Source organism: Phoenix dactylifera, chromosome 12 (genome assembly GCF_051530095.1).
Source record: "Phoenix dactylifera cultivar Ajwa chromosome 12, Ajwa_hap1_PhDact_Kaust_v1.1, whole genome shotgun sequence".
NCBI classification, from domain to species: Eukaryota; Viridiplantae; Streptophyta; class Magnoliopsida; order Arecales; family Arecaceae; genus Phoenix; species Phoenix dactylifera.
Window position 1 is genome coordinate 28,965,995 of NC_143201.1, and position 24,485 is coordinate 28,990,479.

The window sequence follows — 24,485 nt, forward strand, 5'->3', positions numbered from 1 at the left end:
AGCGCTTTTCAATCTTCGAATTTTATTCTAGAAAATTATTCTTTTATAATACTTTTATAAAATAAAAATATCCTAATTTTTAGGTAAAATATTTCCAACAAAGGGAAAGGTACAAATCATCGGATGGGAATGCCTAGGCTGCATTCTCTTCGTTTTTGCCTTTGATATATCTCCATTCTTGTTCGTTTCCTTGTAGTAAAGGAAAGAGATCTCTGATACTTTATCAGCAAAGTCTTCCATGCATATTATGCCATCCATATGAACTCCGTGGAGGCTAGGAGTTGGAAGGTCTCATATCTCTCAGATACAAAACCAGATAGTATGTCTAATTGAACATGATATGCTCAATTTTTTTTATAATTTTTTTCTTATTTTTAGAAGTTCATAGATACTCATAGATACTTACCACTTTGGTAAATATCGAGATGTTGATGTCCGACTAAAACGTTATCCTAAAGATGAACATCTCAAGATAATCTTTATAGTAATTGGCGGCCGTGGAGGACACGCGCCCCCAACACGGATGCCCGTCAAATGAAAAACCTGGGCAATACGTGGAGGAAGGATAAGGTGGGAAATAGACGGGCGCGCATGCGTGTCGCCTTGGTTCAATCATAACCACGTCTTTTCCCAGACTTTATCCATTGCTCCTACTTTTGGTGCTGATATTGTCGTTTGCCCGTGATAGCCAATTGGATATTAAACTAAGCCATTGATACATCGATGCGTTGAGAACTTTTGGTGGTCTTTTTGGGATACAGAGATCGTACGTAATTTTGATCCCAAATCACTTTCATTCTTCAAATCACCGTCTAACCACTAATCTTGAGATCAGATATCCATGATTGCCCCAAAATATTGATCTTAAGCTGAAATTTGAAGAAAAAAAAATTTCACGGTCCATTGAAAAAAAAACTAATATATTAATATACCTAATATATTATAGCAATATTGATGAGAAACCTATTTTTGAGGTTGGAAATCCAAGATCATCTGATTTTAACTAAAATTTAGAAAAAAATTACCTTTCAATCCATTAAAAAAAATAGTATATCAATATATATATAATATATTATATCAATATTATATATGTATTATTTTATATTAATATTATATATATTTTACTTATGATATATATTATATTATAATATACTATTAATCATATTATTATCATGTTATTACTCATTTATAATTTTAAATTAAAATAAAAATATATTATTGTACTTTACATTTGTATTATGATATTATTTAATATATTACTTCTATTCACTATATTTTCCTTGTCAAAATAAATATTAATTTTAAAATAATAATATATTGTAAGTATAAATGAAAATAATAATTCTATTATAACCATTAAAATATTTTTGTAGAATTAATAAATTATAGAATTAATAAATATTTTTAATAAAATATATTAATAATTTATATATTTGTAAGTATATTAATAGTTTTTTATTTGATTAATAAACATATTTTATGGAATATATCGAAGGTAGTTTTGGTATTATGCAGTCAATAATTTTCGATTTCCATGTAATACCAAATAGGCTACTCGTGGGTATCCGAAGATATTTAATAACTAAAATATAGTATATAAAATGTTTGATCTTAGATCATCAGGGATCGAATTACCTCACGATAAGAATCATCAAACTCTCTGCAAGATGTTGCCATTATCATCCAACGGCAAAAAAATCTTTTAGGAGTTCAACTTTCGTACTTAACTAGCTCTCAACATGTTAGGTCTAAAAGCCTTCGGATCGACATCCCGATGGAATGAAACTAACATCACCTTTAATCTAGGTCATGGTAAGTGAAAAAAAATAGAGAGAATGTAACAAATATTTTCAAACTAAGATATCGAAATCTTAGCCAATACAATAAATTCGAGATTAAAAACTTTATTTAAACATTAATTTTAAAAGTTATTAAATAAACAATTATTTAACAAAGTAAAAAATAAGTAAAAACTATTGGCTTAAATAACCATACCTTACCAATTGATATCTCAAATTTTACCTATTTATATCCGTCCATAGATGCAAGCATGCAAACATAAACTGAGATTTCGGCCAAGATAAAAATCTCCTTTGATACAATAGGATTCCATGGATGCAGGCATACAACCATATGAAAATAGATAACAGTTTTCAAAATAAATACTTACCAGATGATAATCCATATTTTCGTGAGGTTGGGCTCCCGAGATTCCAACATCTTCATGATTATTTTTAAAATGTTTCTAGAACAAATAGTGCCAGTTCAAGGACACAACAATCATCTTATCAAGAGCGTAAATAAGGGACAGCGGCTTGTGCATCCCTAACATTTTCTTTCCGGTACCTCCTTTTCCTGTCATGGCAACAATAATGACAATTCCATCCGATGTATACAATTCCAACATTCCTCAGATTCCTTGATTTATGAATCTGAAACAAAAAGATAAACTTATATACTATGGTGCTGTGCTTTTAGCACTGCTCCCATGCTTCAGGAGTTCTCCCATGCTTGCTTCTTCCGCCGCACTTCGCACAGCTTCGGACCATTTTTGTTGGCAGCTCTTAATTAAATCTCCACTTTGAACAGTTCTTGAGTCCTTAGAATAAACATATTGTACAACTAGTTGTGCCACTGCTGTTCCAGCAGGGACACAAATTGTTGATATACACATGGCAAGCTATGACTCTTGCCATTCTTTGTTTTGATCAATGTCTTTGTATCTTCAATTGACCGTGACAACCAACCTCTGCAATTGCTTAAGAGGTGACATAAGCTGCGCAAAAGATGGACGTTTACTTGGTTCGCTGCACAGCCAACCAAAATTGTCAGAATCGTACAAAGTTATTTTGGATTGAGACAGGACATAGGTTTCAAAGAGTGTAGATAAAAACATAATAACTTGACTACATGTCTCTTTAGCATTCTTTGAGAAATTGTTACTAGTCCGAGATAAAATAAACACTGCTGCCATGACTGGATGAATAAGTTCACAAGCAACCGTGCACAATTCCGCCCATATCTTTATTTCATATAAAGCCACCTTTAAATGTTTGCAACCCCTAATTATCTTTTTTTCACAGTTATTAATTTTTCACAGAGAAAAGGTTTAAATAGCTCGACATAAAATTTAAGCTTACTTTGACTGCATGGAAATTAGAAGTTATGACAAATGCTTTTATCAACAAAAAAGGAAAAAAGAGGTTACAAAAAATGCTACAACATTCTTTATAAAGCAATTCTCCCTGTTTTTTAAATATGTTCTGAATAATCATCATTAGTTTTGTTTTCAAATTCTGAACCAATCACGAACACAAAAATTCTTTCAATTAACTGTCGGACCCAAAAATCCTGTACTGGAGTGTTGGTTGAGACTATTTAAATGAATATCAGTGCAAGCTCACCTTTCCCAACAATCAGTTATTATTTGTGCAACCACGGGATCAACCTCTTTTGGTATGTCAAGGCGTCTATTTTGGAACCCAACAGCTCCAACAACTTGCATTGGGTTCATTCCACTCCATGGCATACGCAAGGTAGCTAACTCCCACAGTATGACACCAAAACTATAAACATCGCACCTGAAGCAGACAGAAGAGGCAACAGATATATTAAATGCAAAAACTCGGCCTTCATGAGAAGAGAATAAAACTTAAGCTGGCTCTCCAGACTCACTTCTCATTTGATGGCTCATTTCGTAAGACCTCTGGTGCCATCCACTCTGGCTGCAGCCCAAAAAGAAATGACAATCAGAATGATGGTTCAGTATAAAATAGTGAAACCTTGGATTACGGCATTGACAGATACATATATCTGGGGAATCGATTATTTTCTTTTATTCAGATCCAAACTTCACACAGCCAAAGTCTTTTTTCTGCAGAAATGGTTTAGTTTGCATCTTGATGCAACCACATCAGGATCGAATGAACACCACAGGGCGTGGAGCAGAATCTAGTGGTTCATTCCTTGCTCCATGCTCCTGTGGAACCCATCCACCTCCTGGCGCGATATCATCAAAAAGCAAGCAAAATCCCAGAGATAAAAGATAGAGTACTAAGAACTTAGAACTTAAAGATACACGATAATACTGCCAGAAGCTAAATAGGACAGTTCCAAGAAGTCTTACTATAGTTAGAAGCTAATATGATGTACATGTATCATGAAAATAAATGAGATTTTTACCATTATATAGTGTGTCGAGCAACAATTTAATAACTAAGAGATAATAAGTATCTCTTTTATGTGCATCCTTCTTGCTGACAGCCTATATTGCCTAAGAACAAAAGTGAGCATGGAAAAGGTAGTGCATCAGTTTGAAATGTGCAAGTTCTTTGAGTCACAACAGCATTGCTGTGCAGTTTTGGCAACATATAATGCGGTAATAGTTATGTTATTTTATATTGATTTGATTTGCTATCCTCCCCAAAACCTCCCCAAGAACATGAATTTTTGTTCGACATCCAAACTGAAGGATGTTCATAGATTAAGGGAGGGAAACAGAGAGGGCAAACCCATCAAAAAGACCAGAGGTAATGAAGAAAGATTAAGAAGGTGAACAGAAGAGTATAAAAAGCATGACAAATATAAAAGCTTGAAAGACTTACTGTTCCCGCTGTTGATTTCGAAGACAAGAATGTATGATGCTTCAATCTTGACAAGCCAAAGTCACAGACCTGCAGACAAATTCAAATGCCTATGACATAGTTACCTTCTGGCTGGGAGAGAGAGCAAGAGAAGTTCAATAAAACTATCAATATACAATTAACATAGTTCATTTTAAAAAAGGAAGGTAGAACAGCCACATAACCAACTCTCCTGAAAAGCCAATCCACATGTTCTGTTATATCATCCTCGATGACCTGCTTTCACTCTGCTTTAATTTTTATCTGGACTAATATGAACAACTCCAGCGTGTCTGGGATTTTCTATCTTCAAAAGACTTGGTTACGAAATGAATCAGCTATACTAGAAAAGTTTACTCATGGCCAAGGCACCAGATATAAAAACATCCGGTTAGATTTGAACTTAGGCAGAATGTTTCTAGAACAGCCACCAAACCAATGATTAACTGTTTCACTTCTATTTCAAGTACTTTTTTATTTTAGTATCTGCTTCTTGAGTTCTAAGCCTATAGGTGAACTACTTGTAAAACTTGACGTGAGACTGAATGTTTTAGGTAGCGACCTTAAATCATTCTATCAGTCTAAAAAGCTAGCCAACCATTCTAAGGTGAGATCTATGATGTTGAAAGAAAATTAGTGATAGCTGATTTGAATAAATCAGGTAGGTTATGGCTTAAAACAGATGATTAAATTTCGAGGTCCTAACACTTTCGTTTTTTCAAAAAAATGATGACCAAACCAACCCATCGAGAAGAAGACCAGGTCTTATTTTCATCAATAATAGCTGAAGGAGAATCTGATATACTTGATATAAGAAAATGCACCATAAATCAGGTGTGAATCGACATTGCTGCTTCTGGGAAAAACTTTTACTGAATTATTTTTTACATGGAGGTAGTAAGATTCAAGAGAAGTATATGAAAAGGTCATATTTGTGTAGGAAGAATCAATCTACCCTAGTTCCACTAGATAAGGAAAGAGCATAACAAATTTCACTAGCCTGTTAGCACCTTTGATGTTGTGATAAGAGGTTCAATAAGAATTTCACCTTGATCAAAACTCAGCCCCATATTTGACACACACCTGGCATATTCAAGATTTGTCCAAAGTTCTATTGAGCTGACCAATGATTTATCACTGCAACTTTTGCCAGTACATAATATTCTTGGTACGAGAATTGAGTTCTGCAATATAATCTTTAGGAACCTTAAACCTTCGACTATTTGGTCAAATATGACCAAACAATTTGAAATTATAGAGAATGGGAGAAAGGATAGCTATATTTCTTGCAGCTAGATGTATTGAACATTAATGCAAAAGGATCTGCTCCAATATGCTCTCGCTATACAAGTAAAACAAAAGAGAAACCCATGGATCATAACTTCACATTTGGAATAAAAATTTCTCAATTTCATCTCAAACTGCATTTACAAGATAAAAAACTCAACTATATGGTGGCAAAGTTAAAATATCAATGCATTAAACCTTAGACAACCATCAATGCTTTAGAAATTATAAGCACACAAATGTTTATTCATCAACTGAACATAAAGTTTCACAACAGTACCAGCAATTCATATTGGACAATTGGCCACATTTCACAATATCAAAAGAAATGCTCACAAAACATTGGTCAGGAAAGTACCTTGACCACCCAATTTTTATCAACAAGAAGATTTGGGGACTTCAGATCCCGATGCACAATTGTTGGGTGGCTTGTGTGCAAGTAATTCATCCCTTTGGCCTGTAAGAATGACCCAGGTTCAGGTGAAAATCGAAAATAAGCTAAAACAAATCACATAAACAACAATAGAAGAGTCAAAATTGTACCACATCCAGCGCCATTTTCAATCGTCGCTTTTCATCAAGTTGAACATTGAGGCGATGCAGCAACCTATATAAACTCCCCCTGAAAAAACATTTTTGTTCAATCATTAGAATAAGATTTAGCATGTAAGTTGGATGTAAATCAACACAAATCAAGCAAGCCCGGGCAATAACAGAAGAAAAACCAATATTTGCACATGTCAACAGAAACAAGGCTTTTTGCAGGTTTTATATGGTTTTGTTTTATGTAGATACTATGCTAAAATCTTTAATCTTCAGCATGCTATTCAGAATGTTTCCAATTTGAGATAACATTTTAGAAAGTTATGTTTGGAAAGGATAGTACAGCAATATAACAAACAATTCATTCATAGCATCCATATGCATGTTCCCTTAGAAATTGTTCAGGCAACACGTCCTCTTTCATTCTTTAACAAAAAAATAGTAGCAATGCCAACAATGCCAGTAGGAATGTAAACTGAACAAACCTTGGAAGAAACTCTGTCATAATTGAGAGGTTAGGAGGACGAGTTACAGCTCCCATAAAAAGAACAACATTCGGGTGACGCAGTCTTGACATGATTTTCACCTGTACCACAATGCTGAAAGATTTTGATCGGAACATCTAAAAACAAAAGAAGACTGGAGATACCATACCTGAAATGTTACATGCAAGATGTCAAATTTTAAGTTGTCCAAAGCTTACCTCACATCTGAATTGCTCTAATGCATCACCTGACAGACCCTGGTCCAAAAATTTCTTAACAGCGACCTCCTGTAAGGCAAGGTTGACTACATTAGGAATCTAATGAGATTATCATAGCAATCAACAATTATAATTTTTTTGTAAAATAGGCAAGAAAAAACTTTTTTGTCTTCAAGCACATATTAACAGGATTATTATTTTTACTGGCAATGCCATACTATCACCAATAATGGCATCATTAATTATTGTATACCATTGCACTTACACATCAGTCACATCTAAACACCTGCACAATTTGTTAGCCCTGAAGAGGTGTCAAGGCACCTTCAGCAATGCCTCCAATCCCATCATGTATAATTGCTAACCTTCAAGGCTCTTATTTCTTACTAGCCCAAGTAATGATCCTATAAATCATCTTCAACTACTGCCTCACACTGAAAGGTTCTCCCTCTCGTATCAAGGTCTCCTTAAGGGCTGAAAATTCAAGTGCATCATGATGAGAGTAAAAAGGGGGAGTGAGGAATTAAAAGAATTTATAATTTAATTTCAGCATCCAATTCCAAGTGAAGATCAGGTGCTGGCTGTGCCGGCCCATGCCACCTGCCACGTAATGTGACAAAACTGGACCAGCATGGGGCAGATGGGTGGTGCTGAGTGTCAAGCAAATTGCCGGGCACCAGCCTGCATCAACTTTTATCAGACTTGCTGGTTCAACCCAGTTCAAAATGGCTCGACGCTGCTTACTACAATTTGTGAAGAACAAAGAAACCCCCTTCTTTTCCATTTGAAACCATTCCTGAGTTTTGGATGTGGGGAGCTGATAGGAAGGACTACACAAATCTAAGCCTCTTGTGCTTTCAATGGATCAAACTCAAAGACATAATGTTGTAAAATCAATGCAAATCTTAGTTTTAAGAGATTACTTGTTCATGCTCTAATATTCATGGTACCATGTGTTTTATCATGGATCATTGTCTATCTTTACCAATGCTTCTCGTTAAAATAATGTCAATGAGTTATTAGGATGTCACTGGTTTAAAAGATGTGTTCCACAGCACTCGGCATGCATAAATCTCTCCATTGTTAATTTCATGACACCATATTTAGTTTTGAATTATCATTTTAATACATGAAACAACTATAAACAGCATAGAGGGTGAGCCTTGGCTTGACGATAAGGTTGCTCTATTATGACCTGGAGGTCATGGGTTTAAAACATAGAAATAGCCTCTTCGCACATAAGAGTAAACCCTCTTAGACCCATGATAGCAGGAGCATAGTGCACTAGGCCACCTTTTTTAAACAACTCTAAAAAACGTCAAGAAAGGTCTAAAGTACCACACTTGGAAAAGAAAACTCCAAAGTTGCTCATGCCCACACATGTCAAATCATGCAGGTGCCACAGGCACCATGACCATAGAGCACTGGTCTGTGCCTAGCATCAGCACAATATGCAGGGGTTTGGACAATTCGGATCGGAACAGTTTAGGGATATTTTTGAAACTGAACTAAGTTAAATCGGTTTCCTAAAACTGAAACTGACATAGAACCGACCTAATACAAAAATTAGTTCAAACCAATACCGAAAAATTTGATTCAATTTATCAAGTTGGAAGAGGAAGAGAGAAGGGGGTAGAGAGAGACAGAGGAAGAGGGAGAACAGAGGTCTGGTGGCTTCAATGGTTGCAAGAGACTCGACGGTTGTGATGGTGGCGAGGCTCAGAGGCCAGCCCCACCCTTTGTTCTCTTCTCGATTCAAAGCAGAAGCTAGAGAGTTAGTGACCGTTAGGATTGGAGACCAGGAGGATGAGGTCGGCCGGCTTGGGGTAGAGATCTTTGGAGAGTGGGTGGCAAAGCTAGGGGCAAGGTGACAAGGGGAGAGGGAGAGGGTGCCACGAAGTGGAGGGAGACGGCAAAGAAGACGATGGGGAGGACATTGTTGGAGTTCTCGAGCATCATGAAGATGGTGCCGCTACCGTCATAGGCAATGCGATGAAGGACATTGGCATAACAGGTGATGTCCTTGTAGACACACTAGAAGGTGCCGAGGGCCATGGGGTATGGTGTGACGGTGTGGAGGACCTCAACACCGTCGATCCAGATGGCGGACACCTGATCCTTCTTGAGGTCAGAGGCAGAGAGCTCAAGGAGGGAACGGGTAGTCATGGGGCTAGGTGTAGTTGGCCGACATCCATAGAGTCAATTGTGTCGGTGAAGTCTTGCTAGAGGGCTACAAGGGAAGAAGTTGGATTTTGATCGGAGCAGACCAACAAGAGCGGCAGCTAGGGTTAAAGCCTTAAAGGCTATATATACACCGAGGTGTGGTCCCATCGTTGTTGCTATTTGATTGGATGACTCACAAATGTTGTGATTAAAATGGTTGAAAGGTGCTAGCTCTATTTAGTCCCACATCAACTATTTACATGATACTTGCTCCCTTTAAAGGAAAGATCCTCATGAGTCCTATTGCCGAGCTTGGTAGCTAAAGCTTGGTTTGGGTGTGACTGGTATGTCAAGCTAGCTAGCCGATTCCAAGTTAAATAGTACATATGCAAATCGGTTTAGTTTAAGTTCATTTTTTTTAACTTAAAGTGAAAACAAACGATTTATCCGATGCTAAAAAATTCCAAATGGAAACCAAACTAAATGTGGAAAAACACGATCCAAACCAAACCGAAATAATTGGTTTGGGTCGGTTTTGCAGTTTGGTCAATTTTCTTGCACACCCCTAACAGCATGGCATATAGTATTTGCCATGCCAACCCCCGGCTAGCACAAGCCCAAATGCAATACCTAAATCCTTGCTGAAGATAATAGCCATTACCAAATGTAGATGGAAACCTTCATCGACTGCATACTTGTAATTTATTCTGTAAATAGGAATGGAAGTGATAAAAACATATATCTTCAGTTCATTAGTTGAAGTTAGAAATCTTGAATGTTGCCACCTTTTTGTATGTAAGAACTACTGCACACTTGACCGGTACCACTGTATGTTTTGCATAAGAGTCTCTTCGGTAAGATTTGGATCTTTGTTTTTACTTGTATGAGGTTTGTTGGCATATAGGTGCATCATATGCACATCACATATATCAATTTTCTATTTATGAGGCCACCACATTTTTACCATAAACATCAATCCTTTTTCCAACAATTTGGGTTCAGCACATATGTGCATGCTTACTTGGTCAGCAAATTTAATTAAAATATATCTGCTGGACTAGACCATGTGACTAAATCTAATATCAGAGATCAAGGTTGATCTTTCTCTCTCTCCAAAAAAAAAAATCAACATGATATCAGTGACATTGTTGTTTCATTCACCTCACATGGAAGAAACGGTGTATCAAGTCTGCATACATAGTGATAAGTAAATAAAGTAATCTGTGGCTTTTTAAGATTCTCATGGTGTAGATAATGGATTGCAAATTTGGAATCATGAGGATTTGGAAAAACTAGTGGATTAGATTACACAGCATGAGAGCTTCAAGTTTAAATGTGGAAGAAGGTATGCATAGCATGGCAATTTGGGGAGAAAGCATAGCAATTTGGGCAGAAAACATTGCCAAAGATGCTAAAAGAGCCTTAGTAAGAAAGCTTAACGCTTCAGTGAGTTTAGAAACATCTAGAAGTGGCATGTTAAATACTTCTTCTGTCAATAAAAATGAGTATTTGTAGTATCGAGTCGGAAAAAATTAAAAGTTAATTAGGTTAAATCATTTCCTCTAGTCACCATCAGGATATAGGTGAAGTTTAGTACAAAAATACAAACCATAATATATATATATAGATAGATATATTATGTGATATTGTAAATAAAACAAAAGGAATGGTATTGCTCTCACATAAGCTGAGCAGTTGCCTTAATCTTGAAAAAAGAAGTTGCTGCTTCAGGATATGATGGTCAATTTAGACATTACAAATGATGCAGCCTATCCTCCACATCATAACATGTCACGTGCTGGGCGGTTTATATCAATTCCACTGCTTCTGATACATAAAGCACAGGAGAAAATAAAAAAGTTTCATGGTTTCTTATGACAGTTTATGGTTTGTTCATTGATGACCATTGCAAGATAGGTCCCAGTGCTTACACAGGCATAAGTCCTCACATAGGTGCACAATGAGCATATATGTGCATGTTTACGATAAATGCAGCTATCTTCCTTTGGTTGTTTTGATATCTTCAATATCTGAACAGTTCAAATTTCTAGATATCCAGTCTACTATGTAAATGAAAGAATATGGCATCAAAAATAAAGCAGTACAAGCAAGCTGTACTGCCTAGATACTACAACTCGCTAGCATAGTGAAGTCATTCCACAACTTCAGTGACTTTTGATGTCAAATATTCAGTGATTCAGAATTCACTTTCCACCACTCAGCAAACATTAGAATGCACCCAGATAGTTCTGGCTGCTAAACAACGACCTAATTCTATCTACATCTACCACAGGAGTTCCATTTTTCTTTAAAGAAGAAAAACAATTGATGTCAGAAAGCCATTCCATTCTTCCACATGTTCAACATAAGCGACACCAAGTCCAGTCTAAATGGCATGTGCCAGATAAATTATCTAAAATGATGATTAAATATAAAGAAAGATAACTTACAGTGCCATTCCAATCTGCACGATAAACCTCTCCATATGAACCTGAAATGTGAAAAGCTGTAAATAAACTATGAACGGTTATCAAGTCAGCACAAAACAAAAGAAACTACCAGTATTGATGACATAATGTGAAGCAAGCCAACCTATTTAACTTTACACAAGAAATCCAAGTTCAATATGGTTTCCCAGGCAGCTCTCTAAAGCGAACTACCCCAAAAAATATAAATTAGCATTTTACAACAACCTAATACATTGTTGCACAAAAACAGAGGAATCGAGTTCAACGAGTTAGAAAGAAATAACACACACACACACACACATATATATATATATATATATATATATATATATATATATATTTGAAACAAAAAATGTGTAAAAACAACAAGAACAATGAGGTTGGAAACAAATAAAAAATGTAATTGAAAAGGCCAACTAGAGTTACAAAAGTGAATTGACAAGATGTAATTCCCTTGGACATGTTGTGGTTGGTGCACATCAAACCCTTTCATGGCACACACAGCCCACCTGTGCATGACATGTGGGACCCACCTACTTTCAACAATCATTGAGCAATCAAGTATAAGACAGTCGGTCACACAGAGATGCGGGTAGGGGAGGGGAGAGAGGCATCAGGGGTCTGCATTTCCCACATCTGGGAGAAAACATTAGATCATGTAAGATATAGGACAAGATTGGTTCCAGAATTAATTATATGTAGAAAAGATTTCCATGTTTAGTAAAAAGAGCCTTGATTAATTTGGAAACAAGAAGCACAAACAACTTATAATTCATCAACAATGTAAATAAGCACTTGATTTTCTTCCATTAATGTGCAAACCACAAATGAATTTTTGGTTTTTTTCAGACAAATGTACTCACTATATATACCATGATGAAGGATTGTCAAAAGTCAATTTGGCCTTATGTAATACTATCTATACTAATTACACCTAGATTTTCAGGATAACTTAATGTGAATTCTTCATCTCTATCAGAGATTTAAATTCAGTTCATGCGGCTGCATATGCACCCTCATATACAGATGTGGCTTAGTGACCACTCCACATTGGAGTTGAGATGCATAGGGTGCCCATTAGGCACCTACCTAGGCCTAAGTGGCTCATATATGCAGTGCAGACGTATATTGATTTTGATAATGGTCAATGATAAGTCACTTCCAACAAGAAAGGGTGTCGATCAGTTAAATACTACATGTCTTGCTTATTAGCTAGTCTTTAAACTTACCTACAAGGAATGCATCTTTATTGTTAGTCTTTTGATTTTATCCTTGGTAATTTATAAATTTGTTTGTTGGGTTAGTGAATTTAAAATTTGAGCATAGTTTTTAACTTTTTAGAGGATTAGTTTTTTTATGTTAGCATGTTATACTATTAGGCTCTCCAATAAGTTCAGAAGTATACGCTTAAATTTTCTTATTTTATGATTTTTTTTTATTTGTTTATTTCTCATATTTCATGTATTTTTATCTATTTTATGAGTTTTATTTATTTTTAAATATTTTCCAAAATATCAATTGCATAGATGCCTACATATACCTGCATACTGCATATGCTCTATGCAGTCCCTTGACCGCTTGCATGCCGTGGCCACTTTTTTAAACCTTGAAATCTATTATACCTTAACAGAATCATACAAGCAATATTTATAGCTTTGAAGCGTAGAATTTTAGTCATTCTAAAATCTGGACAATTAAATAAAGCACGAACTTCTGGCTGACTTGCCAAGAATTAAAACTGCTATAAAAAAACTTCTTTTCATGTGTCAAATGGTGAAGAATAGAATAAAAAAATTATCACAACCGGACGTTCTATGCATTCCGAAAAATTTGTCATGAATCACAAACTTAGAAATGACTCTTTATCCAGTAATCCATCAACAAGACTAGATATCTAAAGTTTTATGCACAGATACGCATTGAGGACTTTGGTTGAAGATTCACCTGCAGATTAAAGGAAAAGACAAATTCAGTATATTGCATTTTACAAATTTCAGATGGCAGCCTAGACATTAACCTTATTGGGTGAATATGGAGCATCCGATATGGAAACATGTGGTTGGGGGGGGGGGAGGGGGTGACAAACTCTGACTACTGAATAAATGTATTATAAAGTTTCAAATATGATCCAAGTTTAGTATAATATCACAAAAATGATTTTTTTGAGTCAAATTGCAAGTTTACTTTCTCATTTAACCAACATTGAACATAAAAACTAAGCCTCATGCCATCTTTCTGAACTCAGATTAAAGATCAAGCAATATCCATTAAAGTCTACAAAAGGTTTACTACTGGCTATTAACCTGGCATTGGTCTTCTGATTTGGTGCCAAAGTCCTGGCCAAGGCATCCAGAGAGTCCTACTGGCACATGGTGAAATCTTGCTTTTGTGATTAATACAATACAACATTTCCAACTAGAGACAAAAAAGAGAACAAAGTCTCTATCTGTTGCATTTGAAATATAGGTGAGCAGTTTCACCAGTTAAAAACATACTGGAAGTAAAAAAGAAAGGCAATCGTCATCTAAATGTATGTGCAAAATTAAGAATGACTCTTTAAATGGTCTTAGCATCTAAGAAAGCAGCAGAAAATATAATAAGCCACACCTTACTTAGTGTACACAATCTGAAAACAATGACTTTGAACTTTATGCTTACCCAGACCAATTCGCTCCCCGATCTGGAGATCTTCCCATGGTATCTCCCATTCAGCAACACCATCAAGTATTGGTTTGATCCTCTCACTCTCAGGACCACTTAATATGTGCTGATCAGTGTTATCCATTCCAAAAAGTTTGACCATAGCTAAACTCTCTTGACAACCTTTAGAAGGAATGTTCCACTGTGTGTCTGTATTGTGTATGATTCTTCCTGCATCTTCCTGAGAGCATTGTTTACCAGCTGCCAGTTTTAGGTTACTTGCACACTTTGTTTGGCTTGAGTCAGCTTCATATGGTGCAGAAGATAAATTAATTTGTTTCTGGCATGAAACTACAGGTACAACTGCAGTGTCAGGAACCGGACCAGTGCATTTAGCCCAAGAATCATCTATGGTACTTACATTAGCCTGAGTATCATTTACCAACAACCATTCATTGGCTGCTGCACAAGGTGAAGATGCGCCACTACTAATGGGATTGGCAACGATATTAGAGTTTTTGCCTTGCTTATGGGTAATTTCGTCAACAAAACAATGCTGCCTTCTTTTGTCATCAGAATGCCTTGAAGATTCTGCTTCCAAATAGTGTGCAAGAGAAGGCTGGAAGTGTGAAATCAAATTTACCTCAGGCAATTGATCTTCTTTTGCCCCCTCTGTTCTCGCCATGCAAATGCTCTTCCCAAGGTCCTTTTGTTCCACATGATCCTGTGAAGAATTTAGATCAGAAAACAAATCTGGGGGTGGTGATGCACCACTCTCCAACAGAACAGCATGCAATTTCTGTGCAAACTCTGGGTTCCTTGCTGCAGTGACTACATATTTGGAAAGATCATTAACTTTCATTTGCTGAGCAGGTGATACGACTTCTCTAGTTCCTAAAGCGTCTGCTTGAGATCTAAGCTTCCCGAATTCATTTTTGGATATTTCACTTTGATTATGTTGAGGAACATTAACACAAACATCTTCTGATGAAGAACCAACTCTTGATTTCTCTTCTGGCTGTAAACCAACATGCCCTGAAACAGAGTTGTTATCATAAGAAGTTGCTTCTGACATATTGTTTTTCTTCTCAAACTGACAGCTAACTTTATCAAGGGCCAAGCGTAAGTCTTTGCAAGTCTGTTCAATAGCATCAGAGCTAAGTAGAAAGTTTCCAGAGGTTTGAAGATAAACACTGGGATTCTCCACAGGAATTAATGTACCTGGAGCTCCCATAAGATCAACAATATATTCCCTGTCATGAATGAACATGAGGTCAGTCACCCTATTAATTAGGCTCATGTTGCACCAGTATATTCACTACAATGTAAAAAATTTATACGAATGTAAAATTTTTACTGGAAACAGCAAAATTATGATTCAAAAAAAAAGGACAGATTGTCAAAGACAAGAAAGATGTTTCAGCTGGCTAATACTAAACTACATTTCTTAAGAAAGTAAAATAATCATTAAAATGTAAACAAAAGGAGTGCACTAATTATTTTTAACCTTATCTTGCAGTGAGTGTAAGGGGATGAGGAATAGTGTAAAACAAAACTATCATCATTATCATCATCATCCCAGCATTCTTTGAATTAAAAGGGATTCAGGAAGCCAAGTCGAAGTTGAGGAAGCTCCATTGAAGGTTATAAAACTCAAATACAGGAAAACAAACAGAAGGAAAATCTTATGCATCCAGTCTTGTTTTAGTAACCACCACACTAGACCAACCCCCAGCAATCCAAAAAATAGTTCTCTGAAATTCAAACATAATATGCTCCTGCAGAACCAAGCCCCGATATGAGATATCTTCCTTAGAATGGTCACAAAAACTCCAAGCAAATAAACAGGATCCACATCTATAGATATGCACATTTGATTATAAATGAAATCCAAGATCCAGGTCTTGGGTCTCAAATGAGTTCTGGTGAAAGAAAAGCAGGGTCAAGCATCTCATCCTCCTAGTAAAAGTGTACACAATCATCGGCAACTTACTTTCCTAGTGCCAATATTCATTAGGAGGATCCAGCCAGAAGTAGTGATTAATTGCAATAATTCTTACATCAACCATGGCACGTAAGCCCTTAAATCATCTTTACTCACAGGTGAAAACCCTCAAAAGACTAGAAGCAATATAGCAATTTGATCACAAATCATGATTGCCACTAGGAAAAAGATGGCAGAAAATGATACCCAAAATGGATGTGGGATGCAAGTATCAGGAAAAGTTTGTAAAGCAGAAAACAAGTTATGCATATAATGCGAAACATACAAGATACTCCAGGGAAACTACAGAGGAACTGGCTAGTCATGCTCTCCCTATTTTTTATTAATTATCTACTTATCTTTCCCATTAGTTTATTTAAGGTATTTTTTTTAGATCATTCCTCATCTTGGAAATAAAATCAGATTTGTTTCCCTGGCAAATACCAGAAAATAATAACTCGCACTATTAATTATGCTTTGAATATCTTACGACAACGAGTTTCTTTAATCTGAAACCATCCAATCCCTCTCTGAGCTAGCTAAGGCAAGCATGGACTTGTTCGTTTTGTCTGTTTATGTCTGTATAGTGACTAGCAAGCACTACTCCCCCCACTTTCTCTCCTTTCTCTAGTAATCTCTGAAAAAAGCACCAAAACCACAAGCAAGTCTTTAAAGGCTTAGAAATAGTTCCACCAATACAATCTATCAACAACAACAATCTAATCATAGACTAAAAATTTCCCCTTTCTTCCCTTAAACCTAATCTTGATTTCATAACAATTAATCCCTCGCACAATTTCTTTCCAAGGTTCCTTAACATTGTTCGTTAGCTATCTTGAAAATTCAAGATATTATATGTAAAATTCAAAACTACATGACTAACAACTTGAATACAATCTGGTTACTGAATAGTTGATTAATCTTGAAAATCTATCCCAAAATCCACCTCAACCATTGTATACATGGAAGGAAACTCCTCAGCATTATATCCTTTCCTATTTCTCAGACATGATGTTGTCTGCTACTATTCTTTCTCAAGCACTTTCTATTTTCATTTTAGTAGTCAGATATTTCAGCAATGGTGTCAAAATATTAAGGTCCTTATTACAAAGAAGTAACTTCAAATTCTTTAGTAATTACTATCCACCTCAATCACTGTATACATTGAAGGAAACTCCACTGGGTTATAGCCTTTCCTATTTCTCAGACATGATGTTGTCTGCTGTTATTCCTTCCCAAGCACTTTCTATTTTCATTTTACTAGTAAGATATTTCAGCAGTGGTGTCAAAATATTAAGGTCCTACTTACAAAGAAGTAACTTCAAATTCTATACTAATTACCTGCATCCTGCCTAAAATAACTAGTGGAATAGTAAGTCTCAGAAATCATCACTCACGTCAGAAGTCCATGTGAAAGTATAGCACAAAAGAAAGCAATAGCACTCAAGGATTTAATATTTAGTTTGTATAGGTAAGGTACTGGTATTAGTATACCCCTCGATTCGGGTACCAGTATGTCCCTCAATACCAGTTTGTATGGACAAATGGTACATCACCTCTGGCACCTAAGAGGTGTACTATGTATGCATCAGTACAACACCACACAATACCAACCCAGGAAGGTACAAACTTGGGTAACTGTATGGTACTTCAACCTGTGACTCAACTAATTCTAGTACAAGTATAAGTATAAAAAATAATGGGTAGGGAAGAGGATAAGCAAGTCACCTGTCATGATCAATTTTAATCAAGTTAACAGCTCCTTCATCACTGCCAGTGTAATAGCTTCCTTTCACCAGCTTACAAGCCAGATTTATCTTATCGGCTAGTACCTGGCATAGAAAATGTGATCATTCTTTACCTTTTTTGCTGCAGCAGTATCAGAATTAACATAATGCAAAAAAGAAAAGTTAACTAGCAGGATTTTTTGTTTAACGCATAGATTAATTTGTTTGCTGAAAGGAATATGCAGCACTTCATGTCTGCATGTACAATGATCTGTGATGCAAATGGTTAGAAAACTTTTAACCAGAGAAACCTAGAGAAATATCTTAAAGGTCGGTCGAGAGAACGAAGGTGTGAGGAGAAAAGCAATTACACGCAATAGTGAAATGCTTATGACCGCTAAGTTATATAATAGTCATAAACATCTTAAACATAGTACAGTAGGGCTGAAACCAGATTAGATACGGATCGGATGCCAGCATATCCATATCCAAATTTGTTTTATTTGACGTATACGGATATGGATATTAGTTAAATGCAAAAATTCATATCCATATTTGTTTTAAACGAATATGGATACAAATCGGATACTGGAAGTATGGATATAAATCAGATAATTAAACTTTAAAACCATAGAATCAAGGATATTACTAAGTGGATGGTAAATCAAATTAATAACATGTTAGTGTGGTTATATATTTTCATTAAAAGTTTATGGTGCTATATAAAATTAAATAGAGTTACAAATAGAATCAGATATTCGGATATGGATCGGGTGCTCATCCATCCATATCCATATCCATCAACTTTCACCCCTATAGTGTATTGACGATCATAGGTGCAGGTGAAATATTGATTAACAAAGATATCTTATTCCCTATTTTTGTGTAAAAAGCCGTAACATTTTAACATGACAATGTCGTATCATTTGACATTATCTCTGCCCAATTACCAATAGATGAAAACATTTTATGATCAAGATGATAGCACATAGCTATTATCTTATTCTAAGTTCTAAGATACTATAAAATCATCGTATCAACACTGTCTACACAATAGAAATAAAAGGAAGAGTGCTTACAAATGAATCTGTCAGTATGTAATTGAATTTAGAAAAGGGGTGATAGTTTAAAACTAGTTTTTTGACAAAATACAAAAATATATAGGCTATAGCATACCTATAATTTTTACAGCTAACTAACACATTCCATATTAAAGTTTGATCACCTAAAAATTCTCAAGATTCGTTCCGCAGACAGACAGCCTTTTAGAATTTGTTTAGTTATATGAAAAGTGGATCTAGAATTCACCTAACCAAGTAAGTTAATTCCCATAACCCAGTTACAACACAGTCTCCTACTATTAAAATGTAACTTAGTTATTTCATCATTAAAAAAAGGCTCACTTCACAAAATTGAGAGCGACCATGTATATAGGCTTTTGTTTTGCAGTAAAAATTTCTCTCTTTCTCTGCTAAGAAGTATAAAGATCAAGTATCAATGTTACCATCCCCAAGATGATAGCACGTTCTTTTGAGGACACTGCTCAAACCAGTCTTACTTTTTTTGTTTCAGAGATGGACACTGTTATACTTGTACCTTTGACACAATATAATAGCGATCCATACCAACAAAAACTTGATTTTGGTTCAATAGGCTCCAACCTGTGCTAAACAATTTGAACTTTTTATCCACATTGTTAGCAGAGCAAAAGAAGTTCCTGATCAAATTGACAAGTAGTCTTTTTATACAGAGAACATTGATGTAGGAGAGGCTAGATTCCCTCAAATCAACAGACCCAATCCATTGTAATCTCAACAAATTGAAACAAACAAACATAAAATTCCATGAATTTATGCTTGATGGAAATATTTATTCATGACTTACAAGTGTCATATTACAAACCTTGGTCAAAAATTCCATCCTTTATGAGTAAAACATCAATTATATGTTTTAAGCTTACTTAAGGCCTAATCTTGTTCCAAGTTCCCATGTTTCTTGTTAGGCAGATTAATTGTTTGAGTTACAAAATTATCGGCATTTCTTCATGTAGTTCTACGTTAGGATTAGAAGTCACTAGGGTTTTTCTTAATTGAGAATCTATATAAGCCAACATGAGAAAGGTTGTAGGCAGATTTTCGAAAAGAAAACTATAAGTTATTTTCTTATTGTTTGGACTTCATACGCAATTCCATTCTTCCTCTACATCTTCTAGACATTTCCTCCGTCATCTTCACTACATGCTCTTCATGTTCAATGCTGCACCAGCAGAGTCTGACATCGAGTTAATAGCCAGATGTTAAAAGTTCACAAAAATACAATATATCATCTCTGATCTATAAAGCTGGTCACATATAGATGGCATGAGCTCTGCTGGTTCAAGTTAAAAAAGAGAAAACACAAAAACATTATATGGTTTACAAAATCATCAAAGTATGGCATCTAATAAAAAGGTGCTGGATTTTTCACCTTTCCCACCAAAACCTTCAACTGCTCATATTTTGTATAAATTCAAAAAAAAAAATCGTAATAATGATGAAAAAGTCAAAATTAACAAGCAATCATGATTTATAGACTACCGGTATAACAAAATAACCTAGTTGCTTCACTACAAAATTACAAATTGGCATGTTAATTCAACATGCTATTAAATCATCTAGTAACAAATGTAAAGTGATGCGAATTTGTGGTTAACTAAAACATTCAATGATGCGATATCATGAATACAAGCAATATAGTAGTAAATGATCATAACTGTACTATAAATGATCATAACTGATTAAGCCAAAGTTATATATGCAACATGAACCAAAGATGCATGTATAAATATAATAGCTTGCCATATTGATGTTAATCAGAGTTAAGTAAATCTAGTGCAAATGTGCAAACTAAAAATGTGGCATTATCAACCTTAAAGAGCAAGGCCCTGTGACGTGACAATCCAACTTCAACTGAACCAAGAAGAAGAACACTAGCATTCGAAGAAGTCCGCAATTCATAGCTCTTGATAGTCCACCTTCTTAGCAAACCCTCAGCATCGCCAACTGGGCCGCCCATTCTGTCAACAACAAGGTCAGCAATCTTTTGTATTAATCCACTAGCAATTGGATCATGTTCTTCATATTTGCTTTCCAAAGCAATAGAGACTGCTCTTCTCTCAAGTTGCTGAAGTTCAGGATCTACAGATCGATTCACCAAAACCACCTCATAATCAATGTTATCTGTAATTGACGTTGCTTGAAGATCAACCAATGCAGGCATCTTATCTCGTAAGTTGGGATTTGAGATCACTCCATATGCATCATAAAACCCATCAGTCAACTTCTCATCGTAGTTTACAACATTGTAAGTCTGCAGCAGAACATATACCACTTAACATCTAACACAAGCATGAACCAATACCAGAATTAGCTACAGTTCTATGTATTGAGTAACATAAACAAAGAACAAGATGAAGAAGATGAACATATTGTAAACTTTGGTTGAATAACAAGATAACTTGATCTCAAAGTTGTAGCAAGCCAAAGCCAAAGGAATAAATTAAAAAAAAAACAAAAAAGAACAAAAGTATCAATAAAATACAGAAAAATAACTACAGAATTAACACTGCTGCTCCATGTTGTAAGTATGGTGCTTCAAAACATAAGTATTTACACCTTTTTTTGTTATGCTCCAAACTTTAGGAACTTAAAAATAATGTCTAATCCAGTTTGATAAAATCCACATCATGTTTTACAAAACAAGTATATTAATAGTATCTTTGGATCATACAAAAACAAGCTTTAGGTACATATGGTGCATAAGTAGCACACTCCATGTTGCACGGTATGGTGCTTCAAAACATAAGCATGTACACCTTTTTTGTCATGCTCCAAACTTTACGAACTTAAAAATAATGTCTAATCCAGTTCTGATAAAATCCATGTCATGTTTTACAAAACAAATATATTTAAAGTATCCTTGGATCATACAAAAACAAGCTTTAGGTACATATGGTGCATAAGTAGCAGAGGGCCAGAAAGCAATGCATGAAACCCACCAGTACTCATTATCAGCATGCTTCACTTGCACAATGGATGCAGTACCAGGAGTTAGGTATTTGGATGACTCTAACCTGTATCACCAATAAAGAATGTGCAGATGATGCAGTGAGTTGCTGGCCAGCCACGGCATACTGAGTAAAAATATATAGATTGGCCTGCTCAATGGAATTTGATGCAAACACTTTGCTTTGGACATGCTGTCTTCCCCAGACCAACCTAACCATGTATAATGCATTAGTGGGAGTGTGTGCCAAGGGGTGGGGGTGCAGTTCATGATGAGCAAATACTTAAATATGCAAGAAGGACAAGAGACAAGAAATTGAGGGAAGGAGAGAGAGAGAAAGGATCAAAGAGAAATTTGACAGCAGGCATGCAAAGGTAAGAGAGACAGGGATGACTTAAATAGAGAAAAACCTATTTTAGGTTTAAAAAAAGAAAGAAAACAAAACTTCATAACAATGTCAACTACATCAAAGTAGCACTGAAGCAGAACAAATTTGTTGGTCTTCAAAAATATAGAAATCACAGATGGCACAGCCTTCATAATCTTCAACTTTGGGTGGAAACCAGTTCTGGGAACTTATTTCCCACTTCCAAATGCCTCCGAACTTTCTCTTGCTCCAACCCCAGATATAGCAGGTGTGGATCGATCTTCTTTTGACAATGGTGACTTTTCAATAGAAATATGAGTCAATGTTTACATATGGTGATTGTATTCTCCCATCAATACAATACAAACAAAATATCCGAAATAACAAAGCTTTTAAAGTTATAGGACACCGCAAAACTCCATACAAAGAACCATAACTGCCTCATTAATGTCACGGACGCAAAAAAGATTTATTTTCTATGATAGAGGATTAATAAACAAGAACCGAGCAAACAATAAATCTTTGAAGATTTGGTCATGGATTGGAATCAAAAAAGCCAGCCAATGACTTTCAAAATCAAACTAAAGGCCACTTCTTGAATTCCAGTTCGTCACTATCTACTATTTCAAATTGTAACTAATTAAAGAAACAAAAGGAATGTAAACCATCCAAAACTGTTGATCAAGACTGATATGAGGACATGATTATAAGTTAGTCATCCAATCCGTCCATATATAGATCAAGAAAAACCTAAAATCAAATAAAACAAGATCAAGATTCAAGACTCACGCAGTACCGACGAGAGAGGAACTCCATGGGGCTCTCATCTCCTGCACGGCTGCCGCCGCCTCCAGGCACGACCAAGCACCCCAAACTCATCCTCTTCGCGGCCTTGATCTGCACCGAGTCCGGATCCTCGAGACCATCCGGATCCGACGCGCTGATAGCCAGCGCGAGCTGCACCTGGTACTCCTCCTCGAAGAGACTGAAATCACCCCCGGCCGCCGCGGCCGCCGGCGGGCCATCGCATCGCGGCCCGATCCCCCTGGGCTCCGCCGCTTCTTGAACGCTCCTCCTGGACGAGGACGAGGACGAGGACGGCGGCGCGGAGACGGGGGAGGGGGAGGACGACGAGGAGGACGCCGGCGCGGAGATGAGGCATGCGGAGGACGACGAGGAGGACGGGGCGGTTCTTGGATCACCGCCGAGCCGGTGCTGGTGATCGAGGCCGGCGCCGCCTCCTCCTCCGCCGCCTCCCCCGATGTGGAGTTTTCTCAGGAGGTGCTTCATCCTCGACATCGACCATCAGATCCGAAGCCCTTCCCCTCGATCGACCTCTTTCGCGGTCTCTCTTACTACTATATTCCCTTATTTTATTACCTTTCCCCCTATCTCTCTCTCTCTCGGTGCGGGATATCGTAATTGGCGTCGTGGTGCTTCGGCTCCATTTATCTAATTCCGGAATCAAATAAAGGAAAGATTCGCGGATTCGCTACCGTTAGCAGTCGGAGGTCCCTTGTAATTCCCGGTTTCCTGCCAGCTTTCGGACTCCAAGGATAAAGGCAAAATAAGATGGGGAGAAGTAGAATGTAAGGAGGAGTATTGGTTTATTGGAATTTGCCGTTGACGAGCGAGGTGACGTGGAAGTAAGCCGCACGTCAGTCGCAGCCCGTCCACCCAATTGGGGTTTACCGTTTGAACGGAGGTGGTGGTGGGGTCGGCGGAGCAGATGAAAAATCGTGCGATGGTTGGCCGATTGCCAAATCTTTATATTTTTTTCCTGCAGGTAAGCCACGAGTGCAGCCATGGAAGCGGATAAAAGTGATAAACTTCTGCAAGAGGAGCTTTCACCACACAGGAACCGGATTAGAAATCGACCTGGTCTGGTCCGATTCGAAATTATATGAGCGGGTTCAGAAAATAGACCCATTTGACAC

At 36.5% G+C, this 24,485-nt stretch overlaps 1 protein-coding gene across 9 annotated transcripts; it reads right to left on the bottom strand.

Moving 5' to 3' along the window:
• Positions 1-2,186: 2,186 nt before the first annotated feature.
• LOC103709593 (Protein kinase superfamily protein) lies at positions 2,187-24,128 on the bottom strand. 9 transcript variants are annotated; one of them, XM_089926857.1, is made up of 14 exons: positions 23,338-23,524; positions 22,249-22,393; positions 21,045-21,485; positions 18,139-18,242; positions 14,445-15,679; positions 11,769-11,809; positions 7,156-7,224; positions 6,938-7,038; positions 6,453-6,531; positions 6,268-6,366; positions 4,605-4,673; positions 3,676-3,725; positions 3,405-3,581; positions 2,187-2,807 (listed from the first exon to the last, which is right to left on the bottom strand). In XM_089926857.1, the coding sequence occupies exons 1-14, from the start codon at positions 23,373-23,375 to the stop codon at positions 2,726-2,728; spliced, it is 2,730 nt and encodes a 909-aa protein (XP_089782983.1). In that variant the 5' UTR covers positions 23,376-23,524; the 3' UTR covers positions 2,187-2,725. The 9 variants fall into 9 exon arrangements, 5 of the variants coding, with proteins under 5 accessions (XP_089782983.1, XP_089782982.1, XP_008793254.4 ...); XM_089926856.1 differs by having other exon boundaries at positions 11,769-11,824; XR_015971647.2 differs by lacking the exon at positions 22,249-22,393 and having other exon boundaries at positions 4,605-4,693; positions 23,338-24,128.
• Positions 24,129-24,485: the final 357 nt, after the last annotated feature.